This window comes from Miniopterus schreibersii (assembly GCF_964146895.1).
Source record: "Miniopterus schreibersii genome assembly, chromosome: 16".
Taxonomy (NCBI): domain Eukaryota; kingdom Metazoa; phylum Chordata; class Mammalia; order Chiroptera; family Miniopteridae; genus Miniopterus; species Miniopterus schreibersii.
Genome location: NC_138116.1, coordinates 38,355,327 through 38,381,287, shown reverse-complemented (window position 1 = coordinate 38,381,287; position 25,961 = coordinate 38,355,327). Strand labels below are relative to the sequence as shown.

The 25,961-nt window shown below is 50.8% G+C and overlaps 1 protein-coding gene across 2 annotated transcripts; it reads left to right on the top strand.

Moving 5' to 3' along the window:
* Window positions 1-4,456: 4,456 nt before the first annotated feature.
* LOC308546568 (myosin-3) lies at window positions 4,457-24,348 on the top strand. 2 transcript variants are annotated; one of them, XM_081115669.1, is made up of 40 exons: window positions 4,457-4,601; window positions 5,154-5,365; window positions 5,791-5,934; window positions 6,407-6,563; window positions 7,054-7,081; window positions 7,443-7,551; window positions 8,237-8,329; window positions 9,067-9,130; window positions 9,212-9,310; window positions 10,123-10,226; window positions 10,307-10,445; window positions 10,810-10,928; window positions 11,007-11,156; window positions 12,084-12,254; window positions 12,349-12,655; window positions 12,753-12,823; window positions 13,364-13,451; window positions 13,534-13,651; window positions 14,271-14,394; window positions 14,483-14,619; window positions 14,709-14,964; window positions 15,146-15,388; window positions 15,478-15,654; window positions 15,763-15,908; window positions 16,013-16,103; window positions 16,487-16,876; window positions 16,980-17,106; window positions 18,216-18,334; window positions 18,491-18,687; window positions 19,062-19,245; window positions 19,932-20,097; window positions 20,449-20,573; window positions 21,071-21,379; window positions 21,496-21,699; window positions 21,779-21,904; window positions 22,800-22,970; window positions 23,049-23,153; window positions 23,295-23,390; window positions 23,493-23,630; window positions 24,204-24,348. In XM_081115669.1, the coding sequence occupies exons 2-40, from the start codon at window positions 5,162-5,164 to the stop codon at window positions 24,228-24,230; spliced, it is 5,823 nt and encodes a 1,940-aa protein (XP_080971795.1). In that variant the 5' UTR covers window positions 4,457-4,601; window positions 5,154-5,161; the 3' UTR covers window positions 24,231-24,348. The 2 variants fall into 2 exon arrangements, with proteins under 2 accessions (XP_080971795.1, XP_080971794.1); XM_081115668.1 differs by having other exon boundaries at window positions 10,810-11,156.
* The last annotated feature ends 1,613 nt before the right edge of the window (window positions 24,349-25,961 follow it).

Below are 25,961 nucleotides of genomic sequence, written 5' to 3'. Positions count from 1 at the left end.
AATCTGATGCTGTCTTGGAATCCCTATATTCTGAATTTCTAAGAACACTTTCTGTTTCTCTGATTGCTCTCCTTTTCCTATAACTGGTTGGTTTGGGGCCATTTTTTACTGTAGTGAAATATACATAACCCAATATTGACTATCTTAACCGTTTTAAGTGCACAGTTTAGTGGCATTAAGTACCTTCACAATTTTGTTTAATCATCACCACTACCTATACCCAATTATTTTTCATCATTCCCAACAAAAACTCTGTACCCATTAAACAACTTCCCCTTCTCCCCTCCCTCTAGCTCCCCTGGTAACCTCCATTCTACTTTCTATATAAGTTTGCCTATTCTAGGTACCTCATAGAGGTGGAATCATACAATATCTGTCCTGTGTCTGGCAATTTCACTCAGCTTAATGTTTTCAGGGTCAATCCATGTAATAGCATAAATGAAAATTTCATTCCTTCTTGTGATTGAATAATATACCATTGTAGGTATGCACCACGCTTTGTATGCACCACACTTTATATACCAGGTTATTTTTTTATGAATGTGATATTCTGTCATAAATATCTTTGAGTATGTTAATTTGAATATTTTAAATACATTTGTATTTCCTCCATCCCACTGGGGACTGTTATTTTCCAGATTTCTGAGGAGGAAGTCCACACCAGGGAGGATCTAGTTAGCCCCTGAAAGTTGCATCTTGAAGCTACAAGAGGTTCTCTTCAATATTTCTCTCTCTTTGGATGGAATCTTTTTGTAAAAAATTATATATATATACTATATATGTCGCTTTCCCCTCTTCTCAACAAAACAAATATTCAATATAATCTACTCAGGGTCGTGAAAGCCAATTGGACTGTGCTGTAGTACAGGGAACCTTCAGATAGAAAGTGTAAACATCTACCACATGACAAACAGCGGCAGGCACAGTGTGTCTGAAAATCTAATATCCTAGTGAATGCATATAACTGGTCTGGAAGCAGCTGTTATCACCCCCATTTTACAGATGAGAAACAGAGGCTCAGAGAGGTTGGGCACATACACAGTCACACAGCTCACACCCAAGCCTGTCTGACCCCGAGGCTCCTCACTCCTGCTGCAACCCCCTGCAGCGGCCCCTGCAACATTAGTCCCTCCTCTCCTAAAGATACTTTCCCAATGACCATACTTTTTGATTCCTGATAAGTTTTTAAATTTTTTTTTTCTTAAATATGTCTTTACTGATTTCAGAGAGAGGAAGGGAGAGGGGGGAGAGAGAGAGAAACATCAATGATGAGAGAGTCATTGATCGGCTGCCTCCTGCACGCCCCCGACTGGGAACTGAGCCCACAGCCCGGGCATGTGCCCTGACTGAGAATCGAACTGTGATCTCCTGGATCCTAGGTCGATGCTCAACTGCTGAGCCACACCGGCCAGGCTAAACTGTTTTCTATGTAGTGACTGTTGTAGTCACTTCTGTCTTCGGGGTTTTCCTGGAGAGCTCAGTTCCATCCCTAACCCCATCCTCTTTTATGGCCTTGGGCAGCCTCCTGCCTTCCACTTTCTCATATGCAGAAGGAGACCGTGCAGCAAATGAGCTCTGCAATCTTTCAGCTGAACACCATGGTTCTACAATGAAGTTTGACAGCGAAAAGAAAGGATGTGTAACTAGAAAAACGGGGGGGGGGGGGGGGCTGGAGGGAAGGCCAGCAACATTTCAGAGCTTGTTTGGGCTCCGTAACATGACATGGTGCAATTTCACAAGGAGCTCAAAGCAATGCTATGTGAAATAAGTCCCTTCGGTTTCCTGGAGGTGGGTATGGACGTGGTTACATGGAGAGGTGGGTAAGCTGGTGACTAAGAAGGAAAAATCCAAACTGACCCATGCTTCATCTCCCACAGCATCCCTCCAACAACCCTCCTGGAGTTTGAGACGGCACTGCAAGCACTCACCCCACCCTCAGTCTGCCCTGCATCCCTCGCCGCTTGAGATGTGGCCAGGGCCCTTTTCCCTGTTCCTGGGCTCCATGGGGCTTGTTAACACCTGCTCCCACAGGTGACATTTACCTGTCCTCTGGCTTTCCTGACCAGGTCTCCCAAGGAGATGGCCAGACAATGGAACAAAGACTGACAACAGCCCCATAGCAGGCTGGGGGCAGATTAGTGGGGAGCAGCCTTCCCGACTTGCTCCCCTGGTGGCCAATCACTTTGCCTGATTTTTCTAGAACAGGCACTTAATAAATGTTGCCCTACATGGTTTGGCTCAGTGGTTAGAGTGTCAGCCTTTGTACTGAAGGGTCCTGGGTTTGATTCTGGCCAAGGGCATGTGCCTCAGTTGCAGGCTTGATCCCTGACCCCAGTCAGGGTGAGTGTGAGAGGCAGCCGATTGATGCGTCTCTCTCACATTGTTCTCTCTCTCTCCCTTCTATCTCTGAAAAGCGATGGAAAAATATCCTCAAGTAAGGATTAAAAAACAAGTGTTGCTTTGAGACCTGGCCCGTGTGGCTCAGTTGGTCAGAGCATCATCCCATAAACCAGAAGTTGGGGGTTTGGTTCCTGGTCAGGGCACAGACCCAGTTTTCAGGTTCCGTCCCTGTCAGGGCACATGGGGGGGTGGGCAACCGATAGATGTTTCTCACATCAATGTTTTTCTCTCTCTCCCTTCCTCTCTCTAAAGTAAATAAATATTGCTTTGAACTGAAATTGCCTAAATCTTACAAACAATGGACTCCTCATTTATAATAGAACTATTAAGCGCCTGCCTTTTCTTTAGTATCTTCTTAAAGTGCTCTGTATAGGGGCCGGCATACGGTGGGTGTTTAATTAATGTCCCTCAGCATGGGACCCACACCCCTTCGAGGAGCCTCCACACCTGGGCTTGGTGTGGGTGGAAGGAGGCAGTCTTCATTCTCAAGTGGGAACTGTGGACACGCAGTTCTGTTTAGAATGAACCACCATAGCTTGCCCAACAGCCACTCCAAAAATCTGGGGGAGAAAAACGAGCGAAAAGTAGACTGGGAATGGGCAAAAGCTTCGACTATACCCTTACTCTGCTGCTTTATTTTGTCCGGTCTGATTTAGAAACAATCGCATTTGTTAGCCCCCCACACACCCTCCCTTTCTCTGCAGGCCACCACTGTCCCCCTACTCCCCACCTAGGCTAGCAGCTGGTCTTTCCTGGTTGGAAATGTATCTTAACAGGGCCTGCAGCAGCTGTTGCTGCGAGCGCTGGCTGGCGGAGTCGCTCCCTCTCATTAACTTACTTGTTGGACCTGCTGGTGCTTGAGAAAGGGTTACGTTAATAAAGCTACTAATGAAACAGAAAGGCACACAGTGAAAGGAGGAGGTGGGGGGGAGGAAGAATTATTGTTGCTGTTGTTCCAGGCATAGGTTTTATAATCACACAGCCCTGCCTGTGTTGAGACAAGTCTTACTCCAAACTCCAGGAGGACTTGAACTTTTTCAGTTTCATTCATTTTCCTGTGTGATGAGGTTTCTAAGGCAGCCCGACTGTGCTGTCCCCAGGCAGGCGCTCACACTGATGCCGAAGGCTGGTGGCTGCCTGCTGGGTGGAGTCGGGCAGGGCCTCCGCAGCCAGGCTGGTTCATCACATCGAGGGAAGACGTGCCAGCCCGGAGTTCAGAGGAAGGCATCTCAAACTCCCAACTTTCTATAGTTGGAGGAATGGTTATGATCCTGCTCATTTCTATATATACCTTTCCCCTGGCAACAACAACCAAAAAAACGTGAGGCAGGAGTGGCTTCCCAGCCTGTGGTGTGGGGCCTTCTCTTTCCAAATATAGAGAAGGAATGAGCCATGGGGGTTAGCGGGGCCTATAAAAGCCCAGCCAGCAGCAGCCCCTTTGTAGCTGCTCTCTGGGCGAAGGTAAGTCACAGCCCTTCCTGCAGGGCTCTTTGCCTCCGTGTGGCAGAGCGCCCTATGCCAGGGCCCTGTCTGGCCCTGCTAAGAAATGGTTGGATGTGGAGCTAGATCTCCCCGGGCCCAAATGCCCACCCTCTTTCCCCCTCCCAGCTCCCCGTCATGGGCAGGGTCCCCTGGACTCTCCACGGACCTTGGCCTGTCCTCCATGATCACGGTCTCCCTTTGTCTCTGAGTCGTGCAGGGGACAGTGGGATTTGGTGCTTTCCTGTGCCCTCACCTTCCCCATCTGGGCTGTATGCCTGTTGTGTGTTCTGTCTTCTCAAGACCAATTGGACTGCCTGGGTGTCCATTAGTCAGTCCTAGAGATTTCTCCCTGACCAGGGCCTGGACCCACAAGCTTTTTAAACAGAGAGTCTGTTTTTATTGCCCAAGTCTAATGGAGGCATTGCAGACTGGAGAAGGCTCCATAGTGGGCTGGTAGGAGCCAGGATGGGGGCAGCTGGGGCTTTTGCTACCTTCATGACTCTCCTGTGGGTCACGTCCCATCTGCTCCTCCAGCCCATCTCTGGGGCAAGGCTCTTTTAAAGTTATTAGTGCTTTATCCTTACTTAGCTAATTTATCAAGAGCTGACTCGACGCTGGACCAGACGCCGCCAGGTGCCCAGGTTCCTCCCGGGTTCTTATTGCAGGTCTGATTTCCACGGCTGCTGTGGCCTCTGCTGTCCTGTGGGTGAGACTCTCAGGTGAGAATTCTGGCCACATCTTTGGCTGGTGGGAATCTCCAGGTGACGGAGGTCATGGGTTCCTCCCAGTCCCCAGGGCCTGAAGGGTGCAGAGTCTGAGAGCTCAGACAGGACGGGGTGGCTGGGCAGGAGCAGAGGAGGCAGCGCTTAGGCCATATTCGCAGCGGGTGCCGAGGTCAGATGGGCAGCTGAAGGAGGCACAGGCACTTTCCTCCTGAGAGGAGGTAGCCACCTTGACTCAAAACGTTCAAAACGCCGTAGCTATTTGCCATTGAGCAGAATCTCTTTGAAGAATGGCCCTTATTTTTCATGGTGTTTATTTTTAAAGCTTCCCCCGGCCACACCTGGATTTGAAAGACAGCGAGGTCTCTAGAGGGCTGCGCTGGCCTCTGGGTCCTTCAGCAATCCGAGCCTGGGCAATGAGGAGATGGGGTGACAGGGGCCCTCACTGTCCCGCACTTAAGTCTTGTGGGTGGAGCTCCTGGGCGGCAGAGCAGATGCAGGGCAGGCCTGGAGCCCGCCCGGAGACGGGGCTCACGGGTTGCCTTCCAGCTGGCACCATGAGCAGCGACACGGAGATGGAAGTGTTCGGCACGGCCGCCCCCTTCCTCCGGAAGTCGGAAAAGGAGAGGATTGAGGCTCAGAACCAGCCCTTTGATGCCAAAACCTACTGCTTCGTGGTGGACGCGAAGGAGGAGTACGCCAAGGGGAAGATTAAGAGCGCGCAGGACGGGAAGGTCACGGTGGAGACCGAGGACGGCCGGGTAAGCCTCGGCCGGCCCCACGGGCGGCGGCCTGGTCCCCCACCCGCGCCCGCCCCTGCCCGCGGCTCTGGCGCTGCACGCCCGTCACCGCGTCCCTGCTCAGCTTCCCGGGAGAAAGCGGAGCACATTCTGGCCCAGGAGCCGGTGGGAGATCCTGACCGTGGCTGACGGAAGCAGTTAGCGCTCGGGTGCTTCCGTCAACGTCCCCCCTGCCCTGGGTCGGGGCGACGGGCGCTGTGCACCCCGAGGTGTGGAGTCGGGAGCCCCGCAGGAGGCAGACCCCGTCTAGGAGGCGCTCCTCCGGTAGCTTCGGTCTCCCCCTAAGGCCTCCAGCAATAGCTGTCCCGCTGAGGAAGTAGGGACGGGGGTCCGCGTGGGCAAGCCGCACGCGGCACGCTCGGTAAGCGCGGCCACCTCCCTTCCAGACCCTGGTGGTCCGGCCCGAGGACGTGTACGCCATGAACCCGCCCAAGTTCGACCGCATCGAGGACATGGCCATGCTGACGCACCTGAACGAGCCGGCCGTGCTCTACAACCTCAAGGACCGCTACACCTCCTGGATGATCTACGTCCGTGCGGCGCGGCGGGCGGGGCGGGGCGGGGCCGGGCGGGGCCGGGCGGGATTCTACGGAAAGGAGGAGACGGGGTTCGAGGCGGCCGGACCCGCAGAGAGGCGCGGCCAGGGGACAGGCTGGGCGGCGCGGGGCCGGGGCGGCGGGGCCGGGCGGGATTCTACGGAAAGGAGGAGACGGGGTTCGAGGCGGCTGGACCCGCAGAGAGGCGCGGCCAGGGGACAGGCTGGGCGGCGCGGGGCGGGAGAGCCGCAGGCGGCGGGGAGAACGGGCTCGGGCCTCGGCACCGTTACCCACCGGCTGGGGGAGGTCCAGCGACGCCCCTCCTTGAGTCTCCCCTGCCTCACCTATAAAGAGAAAATATATCTTCTTTTACTTGTTTATTGTAAAAAAAAAAAAAAAAGTGAAAAATAATAAAAGCAAAGGTTTTATATATACACACGCATACGTATTACTCTCCCTCCCGCAGACCTACTCGGGCCTGTTCTGTGTCACCGTCAACCCCTACAAGTGGCTGCCGGTGTACAACCCCGAGGTGGTGGATGGCTACCGGGGCAAAAAGCGCCAGGAGGCCCCGCCCCACATCTTCTCCATCTCGGACAACGCCTATCAGTTCATGCTGACCGGTAGGTTTCCAGGAGGGAGCCTGGGGTGCCAGGGCAGCCGCAGGCGGGGCTCAGAAGGAGCGCCATGTGGTCCTGGGGCTGCCCTGTCCGGCCTGTGACCTCCATACAAAGGACAGGGGGGTAAAGTTGCTTAAAGAGGCAGAAAGGCCAGATCTCAGCCCCTTGCACACCCTGGTGAGAAGTTTGCATTCGATGCAAGTATTGTTTAAACCCTATGAAACTAAGGTTTCTATGGGCCCAAAACAGTACTGACAATTTCATATGGTTCAACCTAATACAATCAGAAGCCACCGACCCAGGTGACAAGCCACTGGCTGGCTTTAAGCAGGGCCTTAACCCCTGAGTCTCAGTCTCAGGCTCTCACCTAGGACTAAGCAAACCACGAGAGGGAAGAGGAGCTGAGCACTGAACTGCGACTGCTTGAGAACAGGGGTAAAGGGGGAAGCACCTTCTATGTTGCCATCAACTCTTTTACTTTTGCATTTGGCAGATCGCGAAAACCAGTCCATTCTGATCACGTAAGTCTGCAAGGTGTAGAGCGGTTTCATAGCTGGCTCCTTGTCCCCGGTGCAAAGGCAGCGCTCGCTCTAATCTGTCCACTGGAAAGTATGGAGAACAAAGTCTAGAGTGGAAAGACAGACTTGGGGATGGGCGAGAGATATGTGAAGGCCTCAGGGAACTGGACTTGCCCACCCTGGGTCAGCTCGGCTGGGGAGCCTTCCTCGGGCTCTGCCTCTGTGTGGTCCCTTTTATTTGCTTGGTAGATGTGTCTGATGTGGCTTAGAGCATGTCCAGGCCTCTGTGACATCTTGGAGAGACTGTTGGCACTCACAGAACTTGTTTCTCCTTCTCTCCCTCTCTTTTGATCACTCCAAATAGCGGAGAATCCGGGGCCGGGAAGACTGTGAACACCAAGAGGGTCATCCAGTACTTTGCAACAATTGCAGCTACTGGAGACCTTGCCAAGAAGAAGGACTCCAAAATGAAGGTGTGGAGATGAAGGCTGGCTGTGCTTCCTTCTACCCTTTGTCTTAACTTCTCAGTGAGGGAGCAAAGGGAGGCAACACCCCCCTCCCAGGAAAGGAGAGCAGGCCAGGACTTACCATCTGGAGGGGCAGCCAGTTATCTTACATGACCCAGGGCATGGCTGATCGTATGGGACCAGATCCTGTCGTGGTTTTGGAAAATGAGGGTCTGAGAAAGGTCAGCCGGGGGAGCATGGCAGAGAGCTCCTTCTTTTAGGGCAGAATCTCATATCCCCTCCCCACTAGAGAGAACTGCAGCATATAGTTGTTACCTTTCTAAACAAAAATGTTACAATGGTCTCCAGTGGATCAGACAACCTAGCTGACTGGAGAAGCAAGGAACCGAAGTATTAAAGGAAGTTTGTCAAGACACCCAACTATAGCTAAATATCACAAAGTGGCAAAGGTGTGTGGAGTGCCGTTGACTTGTGTCAAGACACTGAACTAAAGCTAAATATCACAAAATGGCAAAGGTGTGCTGAGTGAGACTTGCTGTTGACTTGGTTCATCCTCAGACTGGGAAGTCGGGGCGGGAGGGACTGGCTTTGCCTTAGACTGCCGGGCAGCACGGACAGGCAGGGGTGGCAGAGCAGAAGCTTTGCTTGCTACCCTTCCGTGGCTTCTTCCTTCCCCGATTTCGTGCACTAGGGGACTCTGGAAGACCAAATCATCAGTGCCAACCCGTTGCTGGAGGCTTTCGGGAATGCCAAGACTGTGAGGAATGACAACTCCTCTCGCTTTGTGAGTCTCAGTTCAGTTACGTTCGGATTTTCTCTGTGGCCTACGAGATAAGCAAGGTCCCTGTCCCCACAGAGGTTACAATCCGGAGGGGACAGACAGCGAAAGGATGAAACAAATCAACAAGACAATTTCCATTAATGACACATTTGTATGAAGTTCAGTAAACCAACAGGGCCTGTGATAGAGGAACTGGGGCAGGGTCTCCTTTAGTGTCGGCAGGGATGGCCTCTGGGGGGGGACTGTGAACCCCAAGATATGCAGGACAAAGGGCAAAGCAAGTGCACGGTCTCTGAAGTAGGGGAGGGCTTGGTCTAGTCAAGGGATGTAAAGAGGGTCTGAGTGGCTGCAGAGAGGTGGGCAAGGGCCCATGAGGTGAGGGAAGAGGCAGAGAGAGACCTGTCACATAGGTATCTGTAGACCACCAGGAGTTTGGATTTCACTCAGGAAGCTACGGAAGGATTCTATAGGCAGGGAAGTGATATGGTTTCATTTGCACCTAGAAAAAAAAAATCAGTCCCTTACTTTGTTGACTGCATGGGGTGGGGCGGTTTGGAGGCAGTGCGGAACAAAGGGGATGGGAAAGGAAGGCACGTCAATCTGGGAAGGGAAGGAGGGAGGAAGAGGAGCACATACTTAATTTCAAACTATGGGGAAATAAAGCTCCTACTCACCTGGCCCAGGAGGCTGGTGGGAACACCTGGGGCCCTGGTACACGCTGGTCTCCCTGTCCCCCACAGGGCAAGTTCATCCGAATCCATTTCGGTACCACTGGGAAGCTGGCCTCGGCAGATATCGAAACCTGTAAGTAGATGATCAGGATCAGATGACATCTCAGGGTGGTAGGGAGCAGCCTGGAAGACAGTCCTGTGTTTGTGTTCACAGATCTGCTGGAAAAATCAAGAGTGACTTTCCAGCTGAAGGCTGAGAGAAGCTACCACATTTTCTACCAGATTCTTTCAAACAAGAAGCCAGAGCTCATAGGTGAGCAAGTCCCTGGGGGTTAGTCTTTTAGGCATTTTTGCCTCTGAAATCACTGGTCCAAGTAGAGCTGCACTATACACAGGGAATGCAACAGGCAACGAAGTTTGTTTTCAAAATGAGATGCAGTGATCCTGACAGCGATGTGCCAATTTGGAAAAAAAAAAAAACCCGAATCCATGGGACAGAACCAGATGAAACCACTACTGAACTCAGGGCTGGTTTATAAAAACCTTCTGAACTAAGCATTTAATTGTCCTTTAGCGCCCCCTTGTGTTCTGACACAGAAACCAACCTTTCACCAAATGCTGTGAGGCCAGCGCAAAATCCGTGAACAATCCAGCCTGTGTGTAGTCATTTGTTCTGCACCTAATGGGCCTTGTGCATACTGTCTTCAGTGCCCTCAGGCTGTGTTTGCTCAGCCTTCTGGTCCCAAGGCTGGAAAAAGACTGCAGCTTTTCAGCCTGTGCTTCCCTCAATGTGGGCTCCTACCTCACCCACACACCACCAAGTTTCCCTTTTAACTTTTCTGAACCTACTTAATAAGCACCATTTGCATGCAAGGCAAGAGACTTTAAACACTTCATTCCCCTGGGGTTCTTGCTCTACCCTGCATGACCGGCTGCACCATCTTCCCTGGACACTTTATACCCAATCACAGCCTGAGTACGGTGAGGCTGTTTAAAAAGAGATCTCGAGCTGTATATTCAGTTTGGGCTCCAGCAATAAGTTTCAAACCAGAACACAGGAGCTCAGAATTACTGGGCAGATGTTCTCTTTGCATCTGTGTGACCTCCTCTAACTACTCATTTCAGAGCTGCTGCTTATTACGACCAACCCTTACGACTACCCCTTCATCAGCCAGGGTGAAATCCTGGTGGCCAGTATTGATGATGCGGAGGAGCTGCTGGCCACAGATGTAAGGCAGAGAGAAAGGTGTGGGGTGCTCGTCCTTGTCACTGGGGTCAGCCGGCTGACATGCTGCTCTTTCCATGCCAGAGTGCCATTGACATCCTGGGCTTCACTCCAGAAGAGAAGTCTGGACTCTACAAGCTCACAGGAGCCGTGATGCACTATGGGAACATGAAGTTCAAGCAGAAGCAGCGAGAGGAGCAGGCAGAGCCCGACGGCACCGAAGGTACAAAAGCACCAAGGTCGGCAGATGCTTGACTGTGGCCAAACGAACCTCTCAGGGCTCAGGTGCCTGTAGGCACTGTTACCACCCGTGTCTGCTGAATTGCCAGAATGGCCCCATTTCAGCTGTGATGAGCGGTGACCGGGGTTTTCTGGAACCCCATCCTGCCTTTTCACACAGTCTGCCCTGTTCTCTGAGAGACTCAGCTTCCATCGGCCGCATGTGAGCAGTTTAGAGGTGTGAAAAGTAAAACACCCTGAGACAAACTTAGCCCCACTCTGCAACATCTGGATGGTTTTCAAAGTGATTCTGCTACTTTGCCAAGCATCAGAGTTTCCCTTTGTAACAGTCTCTCTTCTCTTGCTAGTGGCGGACAAGACAGCCTATCTGATGGGCCTGAACTCCTCGGACCTCCTGAAAGCGCTGTGCTTTCCCAGAGTGAAAGTTGGGAACGAGTACGTGACCAAAGGTCAAACTGTGGATCAGGTAGGCAGCCCCTCCGGGCGGGGCGGGGCCGCAGGTGCACCATGGCCGGCGGCAGACTCATCGCCGGCCTCCCCCCAGGTTCACCATGCTGTGAATGCCCTTTCCAAGTCCGTTTATGAAAAGTTGTTCCTGTGGATGGTCACCCGCATCAACCAGCAGCTGGACACGAAGCTGCCGAGGCAGCACTTCATTGGGGTCCTGGACATCGCGGGCTTTGAGATCTTCGAGGTTTGTGCTGCTCGTGTTCGTGCTTTTATGTGGCTTTGTGAGGCGATCGGTTTTCATGATTCTGTAGGGAAGATGTCCAGGTGCCTGCATGTTATAACATCACATCTTGTAGGGAAACTAGATGGAGGGTGGATCAGGTAGAGAAGAATGTGGGGAGGGTTTGTATTATTTTCAGAGAAGGGAGCACTTGCCCTGGCCGGTGTGGCTCAGTGGATTGGGCGTCATCTGGGCACCCAGAGGTGGGTTCGATTCCCGGGATGTGGGCTCGATCGCCAGTAGGGGGCATATAGGAGGCAGCTGATCTATGTTTCTCTCTCTCCTGCTCCCTTCCTCTCTCTCTAAAATCAATAAAAACATATTTTTAAAAAAGAGAGAGGCAGGGAATACTTGTGTCAAGTACAATTTTAAAGGATATAGTCCAATGAGTAAAAAAATATCTCAAGTGCAATTACTGACTTAGGGAGAGCAGGCGTAACAGAGGATTTGATAATAAGCCAATCATGCAATATTTTACATAAATTTCCCACTGGTTCTGGGTTAGAAGCATAAAGCAGTTCATCAAAGTGTATATTTGATGTCTGCCAGATAGAAGACATGCAGGTAAATAAAAGATGAGCATGCAGTCTGTAGAGGAAGGTGAGAACTATGTAAGGCATACCGAAGAGTAGCTACAAAGTAAGGCAGCCTGGGGTCGCTGCACAGGAGAGGCCCAGACCACGGGAACTCAGGGGAAGGAGGAACACCTTCCAGCTGGAAGTGCAGAGAAGACTCCAAGAGGAGATAAGATCTCAGCTAGGCCCTGGAGTACGTGACCGTATCTGAAAGCAAAAGTGAGCTGGCCTGTCTGAGCAATGAGGAGGAAAGTTGATGGGTCTTGATTTAGAAAGAAGTCTAACTTTTCACGTGAACATTGTACTTTTGTGTTAGTACAACAGCCTGGAGCAGCTGTGCATCAACTTCACCAATGAGAAACTGCAACAGTTTTTCAACCACCACATGTTCGTGCTGGAGCAGGAGGAGTACAAGAAGGAAGGCATCGAGTGGGAGTTCATTGACTTCGGGATGGACCTGGCTGCCTGCATCGAGCTCATTGAGAAGGTATCCTGTTCCATCACTCAGTGACCTCTCCTCATACACCCTGCTGTTCTCACTGCAGCTCTGGTTTACCCCATGTGCATTTGCCTTCACCTAGCCCATGGGCATCTTCTCCATCCTGGAAGAGGAGTGCATGTTCCCCAAGGCCACAGACACCTCCTTCAAGAACAAGCTGCATGACCAGCACCTGGGCAAGTCCAGCAACTTCCAGAAGCCCAAGGTTGTCAAAGGCAAGGCCGAGGCCCACTTCTCGCTGGTGCACTACGCGGGCACCGTGGACTACAGCGTCTGTGGCTGGCTGGAGAAGAACAAGGACCCCCTGAACGAGACGGTGGTTGGGCTGTACCAGAAGTCCTCAAACAGGCTCCTGGCACACCTCTATGCCACCTTTGCCACCACAGATGGTAACCGACTCCCTGAGTGCCCTGAAGTGGTGCCCCCTCCTTCCAATTGAGTCCACAGGGCCTGCTAACAAGCTTGTGCATATGTTGTCTCTTCCAGTTGACAGTGGAAAGAAGAAAGTTGCTAAGAAGAAGGGCTCTTCTTTCCAAACTGTCTCTGCCCTTTTCAGGGTAAGAAAAATTCACATTTATTTGCTCATGGCTGGTTTAAGTCATCGCAAAGTGAGCGATGTAGAGATTCTAAGCTGGCCTATTCAAGAATAGCAGTGTGGTCTTAATCTGGCTACTGTCACTTAGTGAAGTGCTGGCTTGACAGACTTTAAATGAGGGCCAGAGCTTAATGATCATTTGGTCCTGTGACTCGCTGCTTGGCTGGCCTGGGAGGGGAGTCCGCTGCACACGCTCTGACTTGCCTTTCCAGCGGACCGCATACCTCTCTTGAGCTGATTTTAGACAGCGTTCTTCCTTAGTCTTTGGCTCACTGTGAAACAAAAGGCTATTATATAAGGTGTTTGTTTTGTTTTTGTTTTGTTTTGTTCTGTTTTTGCCCGCTCCTCTGGCCAGGGGGCTATTAAAGAAAGAGCTAAATAATTCCATTATTCTTTAGAATTCGTTATAAGTTTAAAACAGATACCCCGCTTTTCATTACAATACATCTCTGTGTTTGTAAAAGTCTACGGTGAGCTGTCAAATTTAACCTTTTTCTTTTAGGAAAACCTGAACAAGCTAATGTCAAATTTAAGAACTACCCACCCTCACTTTGTGCGCTGTATAATTCCCAACGAAACCAAAACCCCAGGTGAGACACCTGCCGGCTCTCTAGATGGCAGTGGTTCTTTTGGAATTCTGTGGGGACTGATGTTTCTGGCGTCTGCTCTCAGGGGCCATGGAGCACAGCCTCGTCCTGCATCAGCTGCGCTGCAACGGCGTCCTGGAGGGCATCCGCATCTGCAGGAAGGGCTTCCCCAACCGCATCCTCTACGGGGATTTTAAACAAAGGTGTGTCCTTAAAAGGTCTACATGATTCTTTTTTTGTAAATATGTTGTTTTTTAAATTGATTTCAGAGAGAGGAAGGGAGAGGGAGAGAGATAGAACATCAATGAGAGTCATTGATCGGCTGCCTCCTGTACGCCCCCTACTGGGGATTGGGCCCGAAACCTGGGCATGTGCCCAGACCGGAATGGAACCGTGATCTCCTGTTTCATAGGTCAACACTCAGCCACTGAGCCACACCAGCAGGGCTATATGATTCTTGATAACATGTGCAAACACTGGAATTGGGGGAGACAAATACTGATGAAAAGACCCATCTCAACAGGACAGTTGTGGACTTCCATGTGAAATAAATAACCTACTACTTGGCCACAGTGTACATACTTCTTTCCTCCATCTTTTCTCAGGAGCTTGTCTGATATGCACAGGGCAGAAAACCTCCTGGACTGGGAATCGGGAGGCCCAGACTCTAGGCCATTGTCTAGCAGTGTGATTGTGGGCAAGTTTCTTTGCCTCTCTGGGCCTTGGCTTTCTTGCCTACAGGAAGGGAGGCTGAACTGGATGGCCTCCAAGGTTTATGATTTTGCTAATAGTCTCTGATTGTTTCCATGTCTACAACGGCAGATACCGAGTGCTTAATGCCAGTGCAATCCCTGAGGGACAGTTCATCGACAGCAAGAAAGCTTGTGAAAAGCTGCTGGCGTCCATCGATATTGACCACACTCAGTACAAATTTGGACACACCAAGGTAATGCATCAATTCTGATAGCTGCTGGCCTTTATAGTCCCTTTAGACTTCTGCAGAACCCTGACTCACCCTTCCTTCTCCCTCTCAGGTGTTCTTCAAAGCTGGCTTGCTGGGAACCCTGGAAGAAATGCGAGATGACCGCCTGGCCAAACTGATCACTCGGACGCAAGCTGTGTGCAGAGGCTTCCTCATGCGCGTGGAATTCCAGAAGATGGTGCAGAGAAGGTGGAGTGGGCTCTTTGTTCAAACATGAGCTCTTCTCAGGAAGTGTGGGGGGGGGTCTCTCTGAGAAATAACTGATATTTTGTTTGTAGGGAGTCCATCTTCTGCATCCAGTACAACATCCGCGCCTTCATGAACGTCAAGCACTGGCCCTGGATGAAGCTCTTCTTCAAGATCAAGCCCCTCCTCAAGAGCGCAGAGACCGAGAAGGAGATGGCCACCATGAAGGAAGAGTTCCAGAAAACCAAGGATGAACTTGCCAAGTCAGAGGCAAAGAGAAAGGAACTGGAGGAAAAGTTGGTGACTCTAGTACAAGAGAAGAATGACCTGCAGCTCCAAGTACAAGCTGTATGTGTTTAGAAATCTTTTTGTTTTCGCTTTCCTTCTAGATTTATTTAAGAAAATTAGAATTTTGGTGGGATTTTTGCTTTTTAGTTCAGATGTTTCATAAAAAGCTTCACATATAACAAAATACTGGAATATCACACACCTTATCTCACTGAAGAAAATCATGATTCTTTTTTTAAAGGAAAGTGAAAACTTGTTGGATGCAGAGGAAAGGTGTGACCAGCTGATCAAAGCCAAATTCCAGCTGGAGGCCAAAATCAAGGAGGTGACAGAGAGAGCTGAAGATGAAGAAGAGATCAATGCTGAGCTGACGGCCAAGAAGAGGAAGCTGGAGGATGAATGTTCAGAGCTCAAGAAAGACATTGACGACCTCGAGTTGACACTGGCCAAGGTCGAGAAGGAAAAGCATGCCACAGAGAACAAGGTGCTTTCTTCGTGGGTCTTCCCAGTTTGATGTAGTCGTTGCAAACCAAACTGGATCTCCGCTTACACTTGCTTGTGGCTTCTCCTTAGGTTAAAAACCTTACCGAGGAACTCGCCGGGTTGGATGAAACCATCGCCAAGCTGACCAAGGAGAAGAAGGCCCTCCAAGAGGCCCACCAGCAGACCCTGGATGACCTGCAGGCAGAAGAAGACAAAGTCAATTCTTTGAGCAAAATCAAGAGCAAACTGGAACAGCAAGTCGATGATGTAAGTAAACTGCTAATTGGCAGTCCTGGAGCTTCAGGGTTGGAAGAGCCCCCAAGAACCCTGTGGGGCAAAGCATTTATTCTCAAGAGGAAATGATCCCCTTTGCAGCTGGAAAGCTCCCTAGAGCAAGAAAAGAAGCTCCGTGTAGACCTGGAAAGGAACAAAAGGAAGCTCGAGGGAGACTTGAAGCTTGCCCATGAGTCCATAATCGATCTGGAGAACGACAAGCAGCAGCTGGATGAAAGGCTTAAGAAGTAGGCTCTCAAGCCACTGGTTTCAGTTTTGCAAGTTACTGGCTGATTCGATGTTGCCAGTTCCAGAGTATTTGTCCTCACATAGTCTACACTTCCCTTCACAGGAAGGATTTTGAATATAGTCAGCTGCAGAGCAAAGTGGAAGACGAGCAGACTCTGGGCCTTCAGTTTCAGAAGAAAATCAAAGAGCTACAGGTAGGAGGTGTTTGGATTTTTTTTTTACATGTGGGTCACTCACAGCAGGCTGGGTGCTCTGTGCTCTAGGCCGCTTTGAGCATGCGGGCAGCCGCAGGGGTCTGCCTGTTGACAGAACAGTATGGATAATTTTTTCATATAATCTTAAATAAAATACGTAATTGAAGTATTTTGAGTAAACATTTTACCAAATGGACCACATCCTGAGTTGATCACTGCGGGGTAATGACCGTGTTGGTGCAGGAAAAGGTCGTATTAAATGAAATTAGCAATACTCCTATTTCCCTGGGAGAAGTTCCAGAATTGGTTTGCTTAACACTGGTGGAAACTGGCCTGTTCTCGACATTCAGAGTGAGTCACTCTGGGGCTGACTGGCTCCACAGGCTCGCACTGAGGAGCTGGAAGAGGAGATTGAGGCGGAGAGGGCGACCCGAGCAAAGGCAGAGAAGCAGCGCAGCGACTATGCCCGAGAATTGGAGGAGCTGAGTGAGCGGCTGGAGGAGGCGGGAGGCGTCACCTCCACCCAGATCGAGCTGAACAAGAAGAGGGAGGCCGAGTTCCTGAAGCTGCGCAGGGACCTGGAGGAGGCCACCCTGCAGCATGAAGCCACGGCGGCCGCCCTGAGGAAGAAGCACGGGGACAGTGTGGCCGAGCTCGCGGAGCAGATAGACAACCTGCAGAGGGTCAAGCAGAAGCTGGAGAAGGAGAAGAGCGAGCTGAAGCTGGAGATCGACGACCTGGCCAGCAGCGTGGAGAGCGTGTCGAAATCCAAGGTACTCAGGCAGAACGGGGCCTGATGCTTTGTGCTAACGGGACCTCTTGGGTCATTCAAATCTCAGTGCTGACTCACTTTTCTCCTCTCTCTCAATCCTGTAGGCAAATCTGGAAAAAATATGCCGAACTCTGGAGGATCAGCTAAGCGAGGCCAGGGGCAAGAACGAAGAGGTTCAGAGGAGCCTGAGTGAGCTGACCACACAGAAGTCTCGTCTGCAGACCGAGGCGGGTGAGTGACGGGAGGTGGGAGCTGGGGGGGGGGGGCGCAACACCTTGTGGAGTCCTACCGGGGGCAACAGGGCAAAACAAAAGGGCAGAATTTGCTTGGGGGGGAATTTCTACAAAAGCACCTTTTCAGGAGAGAAACGATTAGAATAACCCAGAAGAAGAGCCATTCAGTGTCCTGAAGGAGGAGAACACTGAATGTGAGTTCAGGAAAAACGAGAGAGAGAGAGAGAGAGAGAGACAGAGAGACAGAGACAGAGACAGAGAGAGAGACAGAGAGGTAGACCAGAAAGGGAAGGGACTTGAAATGTCACGTGGTTCAAACTCTTTCAAAGTGAATATAACCTTGCATGGAAAGAGGCTAAAAGACAGAACTAGGACTAGAACCCAAGCCCCATGACTTTCTACTTCTTGTTGCACATGTTTTCAGGTTGTCTGCAGTCAAGAAATAAATAAAGGAACATGGCCAATTTGTATAGGCTCTTGGTGTGCAATAACAATATCGAGGACCATTATTTGGGGCTCTCACCTAGAGAATGTGGCTTCCCCCACCACTGGTCCTGCAGCCCATCATCACTGGTGGGTCAATTCTTCGCTTGCAGCCACAACCGAGACAACAGTGACAAGTAGTTTAGTTGCCATTCCAAAATAACCTCAGGGTGATAGCTCTAAAGTGTCTCACTCCTCCTTTCTTCTCTTACCTCCAAGTACACATGTAAACCTGAACTTAGCATATTCACCCAAGAGTCCACATTCAAATTGTTAGAGATATCGAGTCCTTGGGAAAGCACTGACTCCCTTAATGACAAATCGACAAAGAACTGGAAACACCTGCCGCTGGAAGGTCTGGTGGGAGTGTTTACGAGTTCCTGGCCCTGTCTAAATTTAGTTGTTCTCATGGGATTTAGGGACAAAAGTCTCTCCTCACTTCTGTCGTCCACAATACTCGTCGGGTTGTGCTTTCACTCCCCTCCTCACAGACTCATCCTTTCGCCCCTAAGGAAGGGCCACACCTTGTAACTTACTCTCTCCCCAGTGCCTCACACACAGTAGGAGCTTGGTAAGTGAATGAGTTAATGGGGGAATTAATGAAACGTTCCTTTCTGCTCACAGGTGAGCTGAGCCGCCAGCTGGAAGAAAGGGAAAGCATAGTGTCGCAGCTCTCTCGGAGCAGGCAGGCATTCACCCAGCAAACAGAGGAGCTCAAGAGGCAGCTGGAGGAAGACAGCAAGGTAGTCATGCGCGAGGCTTCTTTGATCTAATTTTCAGGCACCTCCGGGCAACTTTACTCAGTAGGTGAGGGCAGGAGGAACAGACTTGGATTGTATCATGCACATGGCATTAAAATATTAACCCCCGGGGGCTGTCCTCTTTCTTGACTTCTTTAGGCCAAGAATGCCCTGGCCCACGCCCTGCAGTCCTCCCGCCACGACTGTGACCTGCTTCGGGAACAGTATGAGGAGGAGCAGGAAGCCAAGGCAGAGCTGCAGAGGGCGCTGTCCAAGGCCAACAGCGAGGTTGCCCAGTGGAGAACCAAATACGAGACGGACGCCATCCAGCGCACGGAGGAGCTGGAGGAGGCCAAGTGCGCAACTCTCTTTACCTTATAAGAACTTGAACCCTTAGATGACCATATGAGAGAGGGCACTGATTGAACTACCAGGGAATGAACTTCTTTTGTGACTGGCTGTTTCCCCATCTGGGGTCTTCGAATGCAGGCTGGGCCACGGGAGGGACCGGCCTTAGCGCATTTCCTTAAGGCAGACAAACCCCTTTGATCCCGGATAGCGACAAGGCAGGCTGTGGATCACTGATTTTTAGCGGCCAAGAGGTTCTCCTGGGCTTAGGAAAGCAAATGGGTGTTTGGATCACAAGGTTGGTGATTCCAACATGATGAACAGTGATGTTCCAGAGGATCGAAACTTAAATAGCATCTGCTTCTCTTTCGTATCCTTCAAGGAAAAAACTTGCTCAGCGCCTTCAAGAGTCCGAGGAACAGGTTGAGGCAGTGAACGCGAAATGTGCTTCCTTGGAGAAGACCAAGCAGAGGCTGCAAGGAGAGGTTGAGGACCTGATGGTGGATGTGGACAGAGCCAACTCCATGGCCGCGGCCTTGGACAAGAAGCAGAGGAACTTTGACAAGGTGTGGGGTCCGCTCCGTGCTGGCTGAGCGCTGCGATGCAGAGAATGCCTGCGGAGAGGCAGAGGAGGCTGGGTCCCAGTCCTGCCCCTGCCCCGCCCTGCCCCACACTGGCAGTGAGAGCTTGGGCAAGTCCTGGGATTCACTGAGCTGTGGTTTCCTCGTCTGTAAAATGAAATGGGAATGGGATGGAGGGGGGAGTTCCTTTCAAATATTGTCAGTGGAGACAAACCCATTTCTACAATGTTATTTGGCCCCAAACACTTTCCTTCCCGCACACAGCCAGTCTGTCCAGGCGGCTGACATGCAGGAACATAACTGGGGTCCATTGAGAAGCTTCCAGAAGCCCTCCTTGGGTATGGCAGATAGGTTGACTCAAAGCAGAGTTTTAATGAAATATTTAAGAATACAGGCCCATTTTCATATGAGGAAAAGGGCAATTATGCCCAGCTCATCGCTTCCCAAAGGATTCATTTGCTTCTTGGAGACAATTGTTGCTGATCAACTATGGACCTTCAGTGAATGTACAGAACAAAATCTTGGTTAGTCCACTAGTGAAGAACAGGAGCCAGGCAGGGGACACTGCCCAGTGGCCCCAAACTCTGGGGGTCTCCCTTACCGGTTATATGTAGTTAGAAGCTTGGGGAGAAGAGCTAGTAAGTGGGATACCTTCTACGGCGGTGTTCCAGGTGCTGGCTGAATGGAAAACGAAGTGTGAGGAGAGCCAGGCAGAGCTGGAGGCATCTCTGAAGGAATCACGCTCCCTGAGCACCGAACTCTTCAAACTGAAAAACGCCTACGAAGAAGCTTTAGATCAGCTTGAAACTGTGAAACGAGAAAATAAGAACTTGGAGCGTAAGCAGTTTAAACTGCCTGAAACCCCCTTCACACAGTTGCCAGTCAGAGGGTGTGCTGGAGGGTGCTGGAGAAGGTGTGCTAGAGAGGGTGTGCTGGAGAAGGGGTGCTGGAGAGGGGGTGCGAAGAGGTGCTGAGCTCAGGCTTACATCCCTGCACTCGTGAGCATCAGTGTGCACATGGAGAGCATTCATCTGAGGGGTTACGTTACTTTCTCTATACACTATCTTACCTGTAGGAAACAGAGTCCTTAGAATTGTACAAAACTAGTTTAAAAGGACTTTGTTGATGCTACCTATCTGGAAACCCATGCAGAGGTGCTCAAATGCATCATAACTTACTTCTTTGCAGAGGAGATAGCAGACCTCACAGAACAAATTGCTGAAAATGGCAAAACCATCCATGAGCTGGAGAAATCAAGGAAGCAGATCGAGCTGGAAAAGGCTGACATCCAGCTGGCTCTCGAGGAAGCAGAGGTGAGCAGAGGCCAGGGAGGCAGCGCAGGAGTCCATGTGGCCCTGGTGGGTGCCACCCTGGCAGGCTAGCTGGTCCCCATCTTCACGTTTGCCTCTGTAAAATCCACAGCCCTCCAGCCTGCCCCTTCCCTGTCAAACAGAGTAACTGTGAGGTTGAATGACATAACACTGTAGGTTGTCTTAAATTTATTGGAAAAAATAATTACACTAAAATGGGTCTAAAAATGAGATTTTTGCAAAATCTTAGATGAGTTTAAAATATCCACAAGGTGTTTTACACTCCTAAGAAATATGATCATTTAATGTGATTATTTTTTGATACTATAATCTAAACAAAGAGCAAGGAAACATTTTATTTCTGCACTGAAGATAGATTAGGGGTTTTGAATTGTAGAGTCAGTTATGAATATTCCACTGAAGCTCTACCACCCTGCAGGGCAGTGCAGCAGGCTCGGTACCATCACTGGTACTAGTCTTTTTTTTGTTGTTCTTTAAAGGCTGCCCTTGAACATGAAGAGGCCAAGATCCTCCGAATCCAGCTGGAATTGACACAAGTGAAGTCGGAAATCGACAGAAAGATCGCTGAGAAAGATGAAGAGATTGAGCAGCTGAAGAGAAACGCCCAGAGAACGGTGGAAACGATGCAGAGCGCGCTGGACGCCGAGGTGCGCAGCAGGAACGAAGCCATCAGGATCAGGAAGAAGATGGAGGGGGACCTGAATGAGATTGAGATCCAGCTGAGCCACGCCAACCGCCAGGCTGCGGAGACCCTCAAACACCTCAGGAGCGTCCAGGGGCAGCTGAAGGTGTGAGGAGCTCCCGGCGGGAAACCTCCCCTGGCCTCCAACCCTCAGAGAGGTCGGCTAGGCGTGGGGTCCTAATGCTGAGCTTCACCCAGACTCTTCCTTTTTCCTCTGGCCAGGACACCCAGCTGCACCTGGATGACGCTCTCCGGGGCCAGGAGGACCTGAAGGAGCAGCTGGCGCTCGTGGAGCGCAGAGCCGTCCTGCTGCAGGCCGAGGTGGAGGAGCTGCGGGGCTCTCTGGAGCAGACCGAGCGAGCCCGGAAGCTGGCGGAACAGGAGCTGCTGGACTCCAACGAGAGAGCGCAGCTGCTGCACACCCAGGTGAGGGCAGGGCAGGCAGGGGCGGCGGGGGAGGGGCCACCCCACACCTCCTGGGTAACCCCCGCTCCTCTCACCCTAGAACACCAGCCTCATCCACACCAAGAAGAAGCTGGAGGCAGACCTCATGCAGCTCCAGAGCGAGGTCGAAGACGCCAGCAGGGACGCAAGGAATGCTGAAGAGAAAGCGAAGAAAGCCATCACGGACGTACGGCTCCCCTCCTGCTCCTGGGTGGCTGCCCAGACTGTTTCATTAAAGCCCCCTGCCCTCTCCCGCCCCTGAGAGAGTTCCCATTAGACAGGTGGGCCTCCTCCAGGGCACACATGGGGTGCATTCTGCTCTGAAACCACTGCCCACCTCCTGCGAACTCAGCTGTCCACTGCCGCACATATAAAAGGTGGATATGAGAAATAGGGGAGCAATAGAAAAAAAGACCGGAAAGGATTATATGGTCTCTCATGCCCATGGGGGGCTATGCTCTTCTTTCCGTCAACATATGACTTATTCCAAATATAAAAATGAGACCATGAGATGTCAGTATCCCACCAAATTTCACCTCACATGAAGCTGGCTTCGCTCCCAGGGGCACCTAATCTTCCTGGGTCTTAGACACCTTCTCCCCGAGGCCCCTGCTCCACAGCGCCATCTGCTGCCTGCGGAGACCATTGCCTTGCAACTCTGCTCTCCTGCTGGCTCACGCACACTGATTCTCTAGAGACCTTCCCTTAATCTCACTGTCTCCAAACCTGCGATGCTCGGTATGAAATCAACTTTCTCCAGGTCTCAGGTTCCTTTGAAAAAATATATCAGTGATCATGGCAATAATGAAAGAAAGAATTTCCTTGGCAGGCGAAGTTCCAAGGAGGCCAGTTTAAGAAAAAGGGAGAAACCGTTTCCCTCTGGTCCCTGAAAGTTTCCTTCCTCGGCTTCTTTTACACGCCCGGGGTAGCCCATTTCACAGTCCCTGCGGAAGGGTGGGCTCACTCACCTTGCCTCCTGTGCTTGCCTTGCGCTTGGCTCTGGTCCTCTGCTCCGCAGCTTTTGACGGCTCTAGGGCACCTGGTCACCGTCTGCGTCTTAGTGGCTATGATTTGCTCTCCAGGCGGCCATGATGGCTGAGGAGCTGAAGAAGGAGCAGGACACCAGTGCCCACCTGGAGCGGATGAAGAAGAACCTGGAGCAGACGGTGAAGGACCTGCAGCACCGCCTGGACGAGGCCGAGCAGCTGGCCCTGAAGGGTGGGAAGAAGCAGATCCAGAAACTGGAGACGCGGGTACTTGCAGCGTGAACAGAGCCTCCCGCTCTCCCCCTGGTGCTCCAGCCCCAGGCTAACTTCCCACCGTGTCCCCAGATCCGAGAGCTGGAGCTGGAGCTCGAGGGGGAGCAGAAGAAGAACACCGAGTCCGTCAAGGGCCTGAGGAAATACGAGCGGCGGGTCAAGGAGCTAACCTACCAGGTAAGCGGAGGGAAACGCGCGCTCTCTCTGCACAGCGCCGACACCCTTGGGTTCTCTCTTCGGAACAGAGAGGACACACTTGCAGCCCCAGAAAACTGGCCGGGCCCATGCGGCCCTACATTCCGCTGCTCCCATTTCTAGAGTGAGGAGGACAGGAAGAATGTGCTGAGACTGCAGGACCTGGTGGACAAGCTTCAAGTGAAAGTCAAGTCCTACAAGAGGCAGGCCGAGGAGGCCGTAAGTCAGACGCGCGCGCGGTTTGCTAGCGGCAGCCCGGTCTCCTCTCACGGGAGCTCTGAGAGCTGCGTGATCTCACCTGCCCGGGCTCTTTGGTTTTAGGATGAACAAGCCAACGCTCATCTCACCAAATTCCGAAAAGCTCAGCACGAGCTCGAGGAGGCTGAAGAACGTGCAGATATTGCAGAATCTCAAGTCAATAAGCTTCGTGCTAAGACCCGAGACTTCACCTCCAGCAGGGTAGGTGGCTCCTGCTGGAACCAGGCGGAGAGCGGCAGCTGCGTGCTGGACTTGCAGGCCCTGGGCGACCTGGGAAGGACCTGCTGTGATGTAGAAATGTTTGAACTGGAAGGAACCTGAGAGAACCCTCAACTTTAGAGCTGGTCGGTCCTAGGCTCAGGCGGGGAAGGGGTTTGCCTCAGGTCGCTTAGCTGAGAACAGCCCCGCTGGCACCCAGGTCTGTAAGTCACAGTGAGAGACCTAAACCCCATTCTGAAAGGGAAGGAAGGAAGGGTTCCCACCGAGACCTGTCAAGTGCCCTCTGCAGGCACTGTCTTCGGTCACTTTCCAGGTAGATGCCTGTAGGTAGGAAGCCCAGTGGGTGGGGCTAGTTCTCCCTGCGAGCCAGTTTCTCCTGCTGTGGGTGGGTGAGTCCCTCCATGCGTGTAATCATGTATTCTCCCAAGGTCCACAAAATGCCCCATGTCCTACTGAAGTATACAAGCAAGCAACTCCCCGATGCTTGCCAGGAGAGGGTTCGGGGAGAAATGTCTCTGTCACGTGCATAGCTAACAGTGCCCACTGTCTTTGCAGATGGTGGTCCATGAGAGTGCAGAGTGAGCGAGCTTCTGGAACAGGACAGAAAATATGCAAAATGTATATTTTCCTGGTACCTGGCTATTTTACTTAATTTCCATACGACTACTTTTCACACACAATAAACTTTGCTCTGTTTTCAGTTTGGGGCTGTTTCATTATTCCCTTACCCCTGTGGGGAATGGTTCATTGCTTGGTGATTTTAATGTCTAATGTTAAAATCTCAGTGAGCAGGTGGCTTGATAAATTCAACTGGTATGTGTGTGTGGACACAGGGAGAGATTGCTCTTGGTTTAAATTTGAGATTAGATCAGAAAGAAAAAATACTCCTAGGTCAACCACTGCTTTGGCAGTGGGAGGAGTTTGTCAAGAGTCATCTCTCAATATGGCATGAGGGAAACGCAAGCTGGACAGGGTTATAAGGCAAGAGGTACTAACCCCCCAATTCTATCAGGGAACCTCCGCGGTGTCTGTTGGGAGGGCTCCATGCAAGCACTGTGCTCACTCTTAGAAATGCACAGATGAAGGGTATAAATGAATAATCTGCCACTGAGTCCTTGGCTCCATCTACACTATTTCAAAGCCACACAACAGAAAATCTTACTCCTTTCCCAGGGTAAACCTGTCTTCTCCTTAGAAGACAAAATATGTCAGGAAGTTAGAATAACTCTTGCTGATCTGCTACTTGAAACAGAGTATTCTAACCTGGAATCGACTGTTTGTTGTCATAATTAAACTTACTGGAAATAGTAGTGAAGTTCCCTTCTTTATCTGATTCTAGAAGATGAGGAGATGACCAATTTGACTCCATGAGAATCTAAGACTCAGAGGAGTTCTCTTCGGCACTCAGCACTGAGTTTAGCACATGCCGGATTTGTCATTTATGGAAAGGAAGCCACTGAGGATGTCAGATTTGGCCTATCAGTGATTTCAGATAATTATGTCTCAAAGACCACATTTTTCTGACTTGCTTTCAATACTTCATGGCAACACTGTGACTAAAGCATGGCATGTCCTTCTGGGCGGCTATCACTGAGAGGGGATCACAGCAATGAGAGCAAGTCTGGGCCAGGACTGAGGCTGGTGCAATGGGCTGTAGTCCTCAGAGCCTCTCGGGACTTCCTGGGACTGCCTTCTGTGGTAAGTGCATGAGAAAGAAAGCAAATGGAGTTTCTTGTTACAGAGGTATTCCAATTGGTAAAGAAGGAATGAAAGAACTAGAATATCGCCGTTTCTATGTGAATCACAAATCCCACATGAATTATCACAAAAATATAAACAACCAGAAATTATACACCTCATGATAGGAGTGCATGCCACTGCTTGGGAGGATTCTTGCCCAACAATCTGACTTGGGTCTGACCAAGACTCTACATGTGACCATCATCTTAAAGGAAATGCAGGGGATCCAGGATCCAACCAATAAACTCTAGGATGTGGGCAACTCAGCTGAAGAAACCATATAGTTTTTTCAATAATTAAGTTGCTAGGAAAAGATATAAATGAAATAGGAGGAACTATAGATCATACATGAAAATAGATTTAACGGACCTCTCCATCAATTGCAGTGCATGGAGCTTGTTAAGACACACACACGCACACACACTCGCACCCCGACTGGTGAAATTTGAAAACTGACTGAATATTTCATGATGATATGGGATTATCATTCATTTTCAAGATATAATGTGATATTGTGATAATGTTTTCTAAAACAGTCCTTACCTTTTAAAAATACATACTAAAATAAAATAC

Bases quoted from the DNA above. Each gene is read 5' to 3' on its own strand.
- LOC308546568 (XM_081115668.1), top strand. From the start codon at position 5,162: ATGAGCAGCGACACGGAGATGGAAGTGTTCGGCACGGCCGCCCCCTTC. The intron at 12,824-13,363 runs GTAAGAAAAATT...TTTTTCTTTTAG, and splicing joins CTGTCTCTGCCCTTTTCAGG to GAAAACCTGAACAAGCTAAT. The intron at 21,380-21,495 runs GTGTGAGGAGCT...TCCTCTGGCCAG, and splicing joins GCGTCCAGGGGCAGCTGAAG to GACACCCAGCTGCACCTGGA.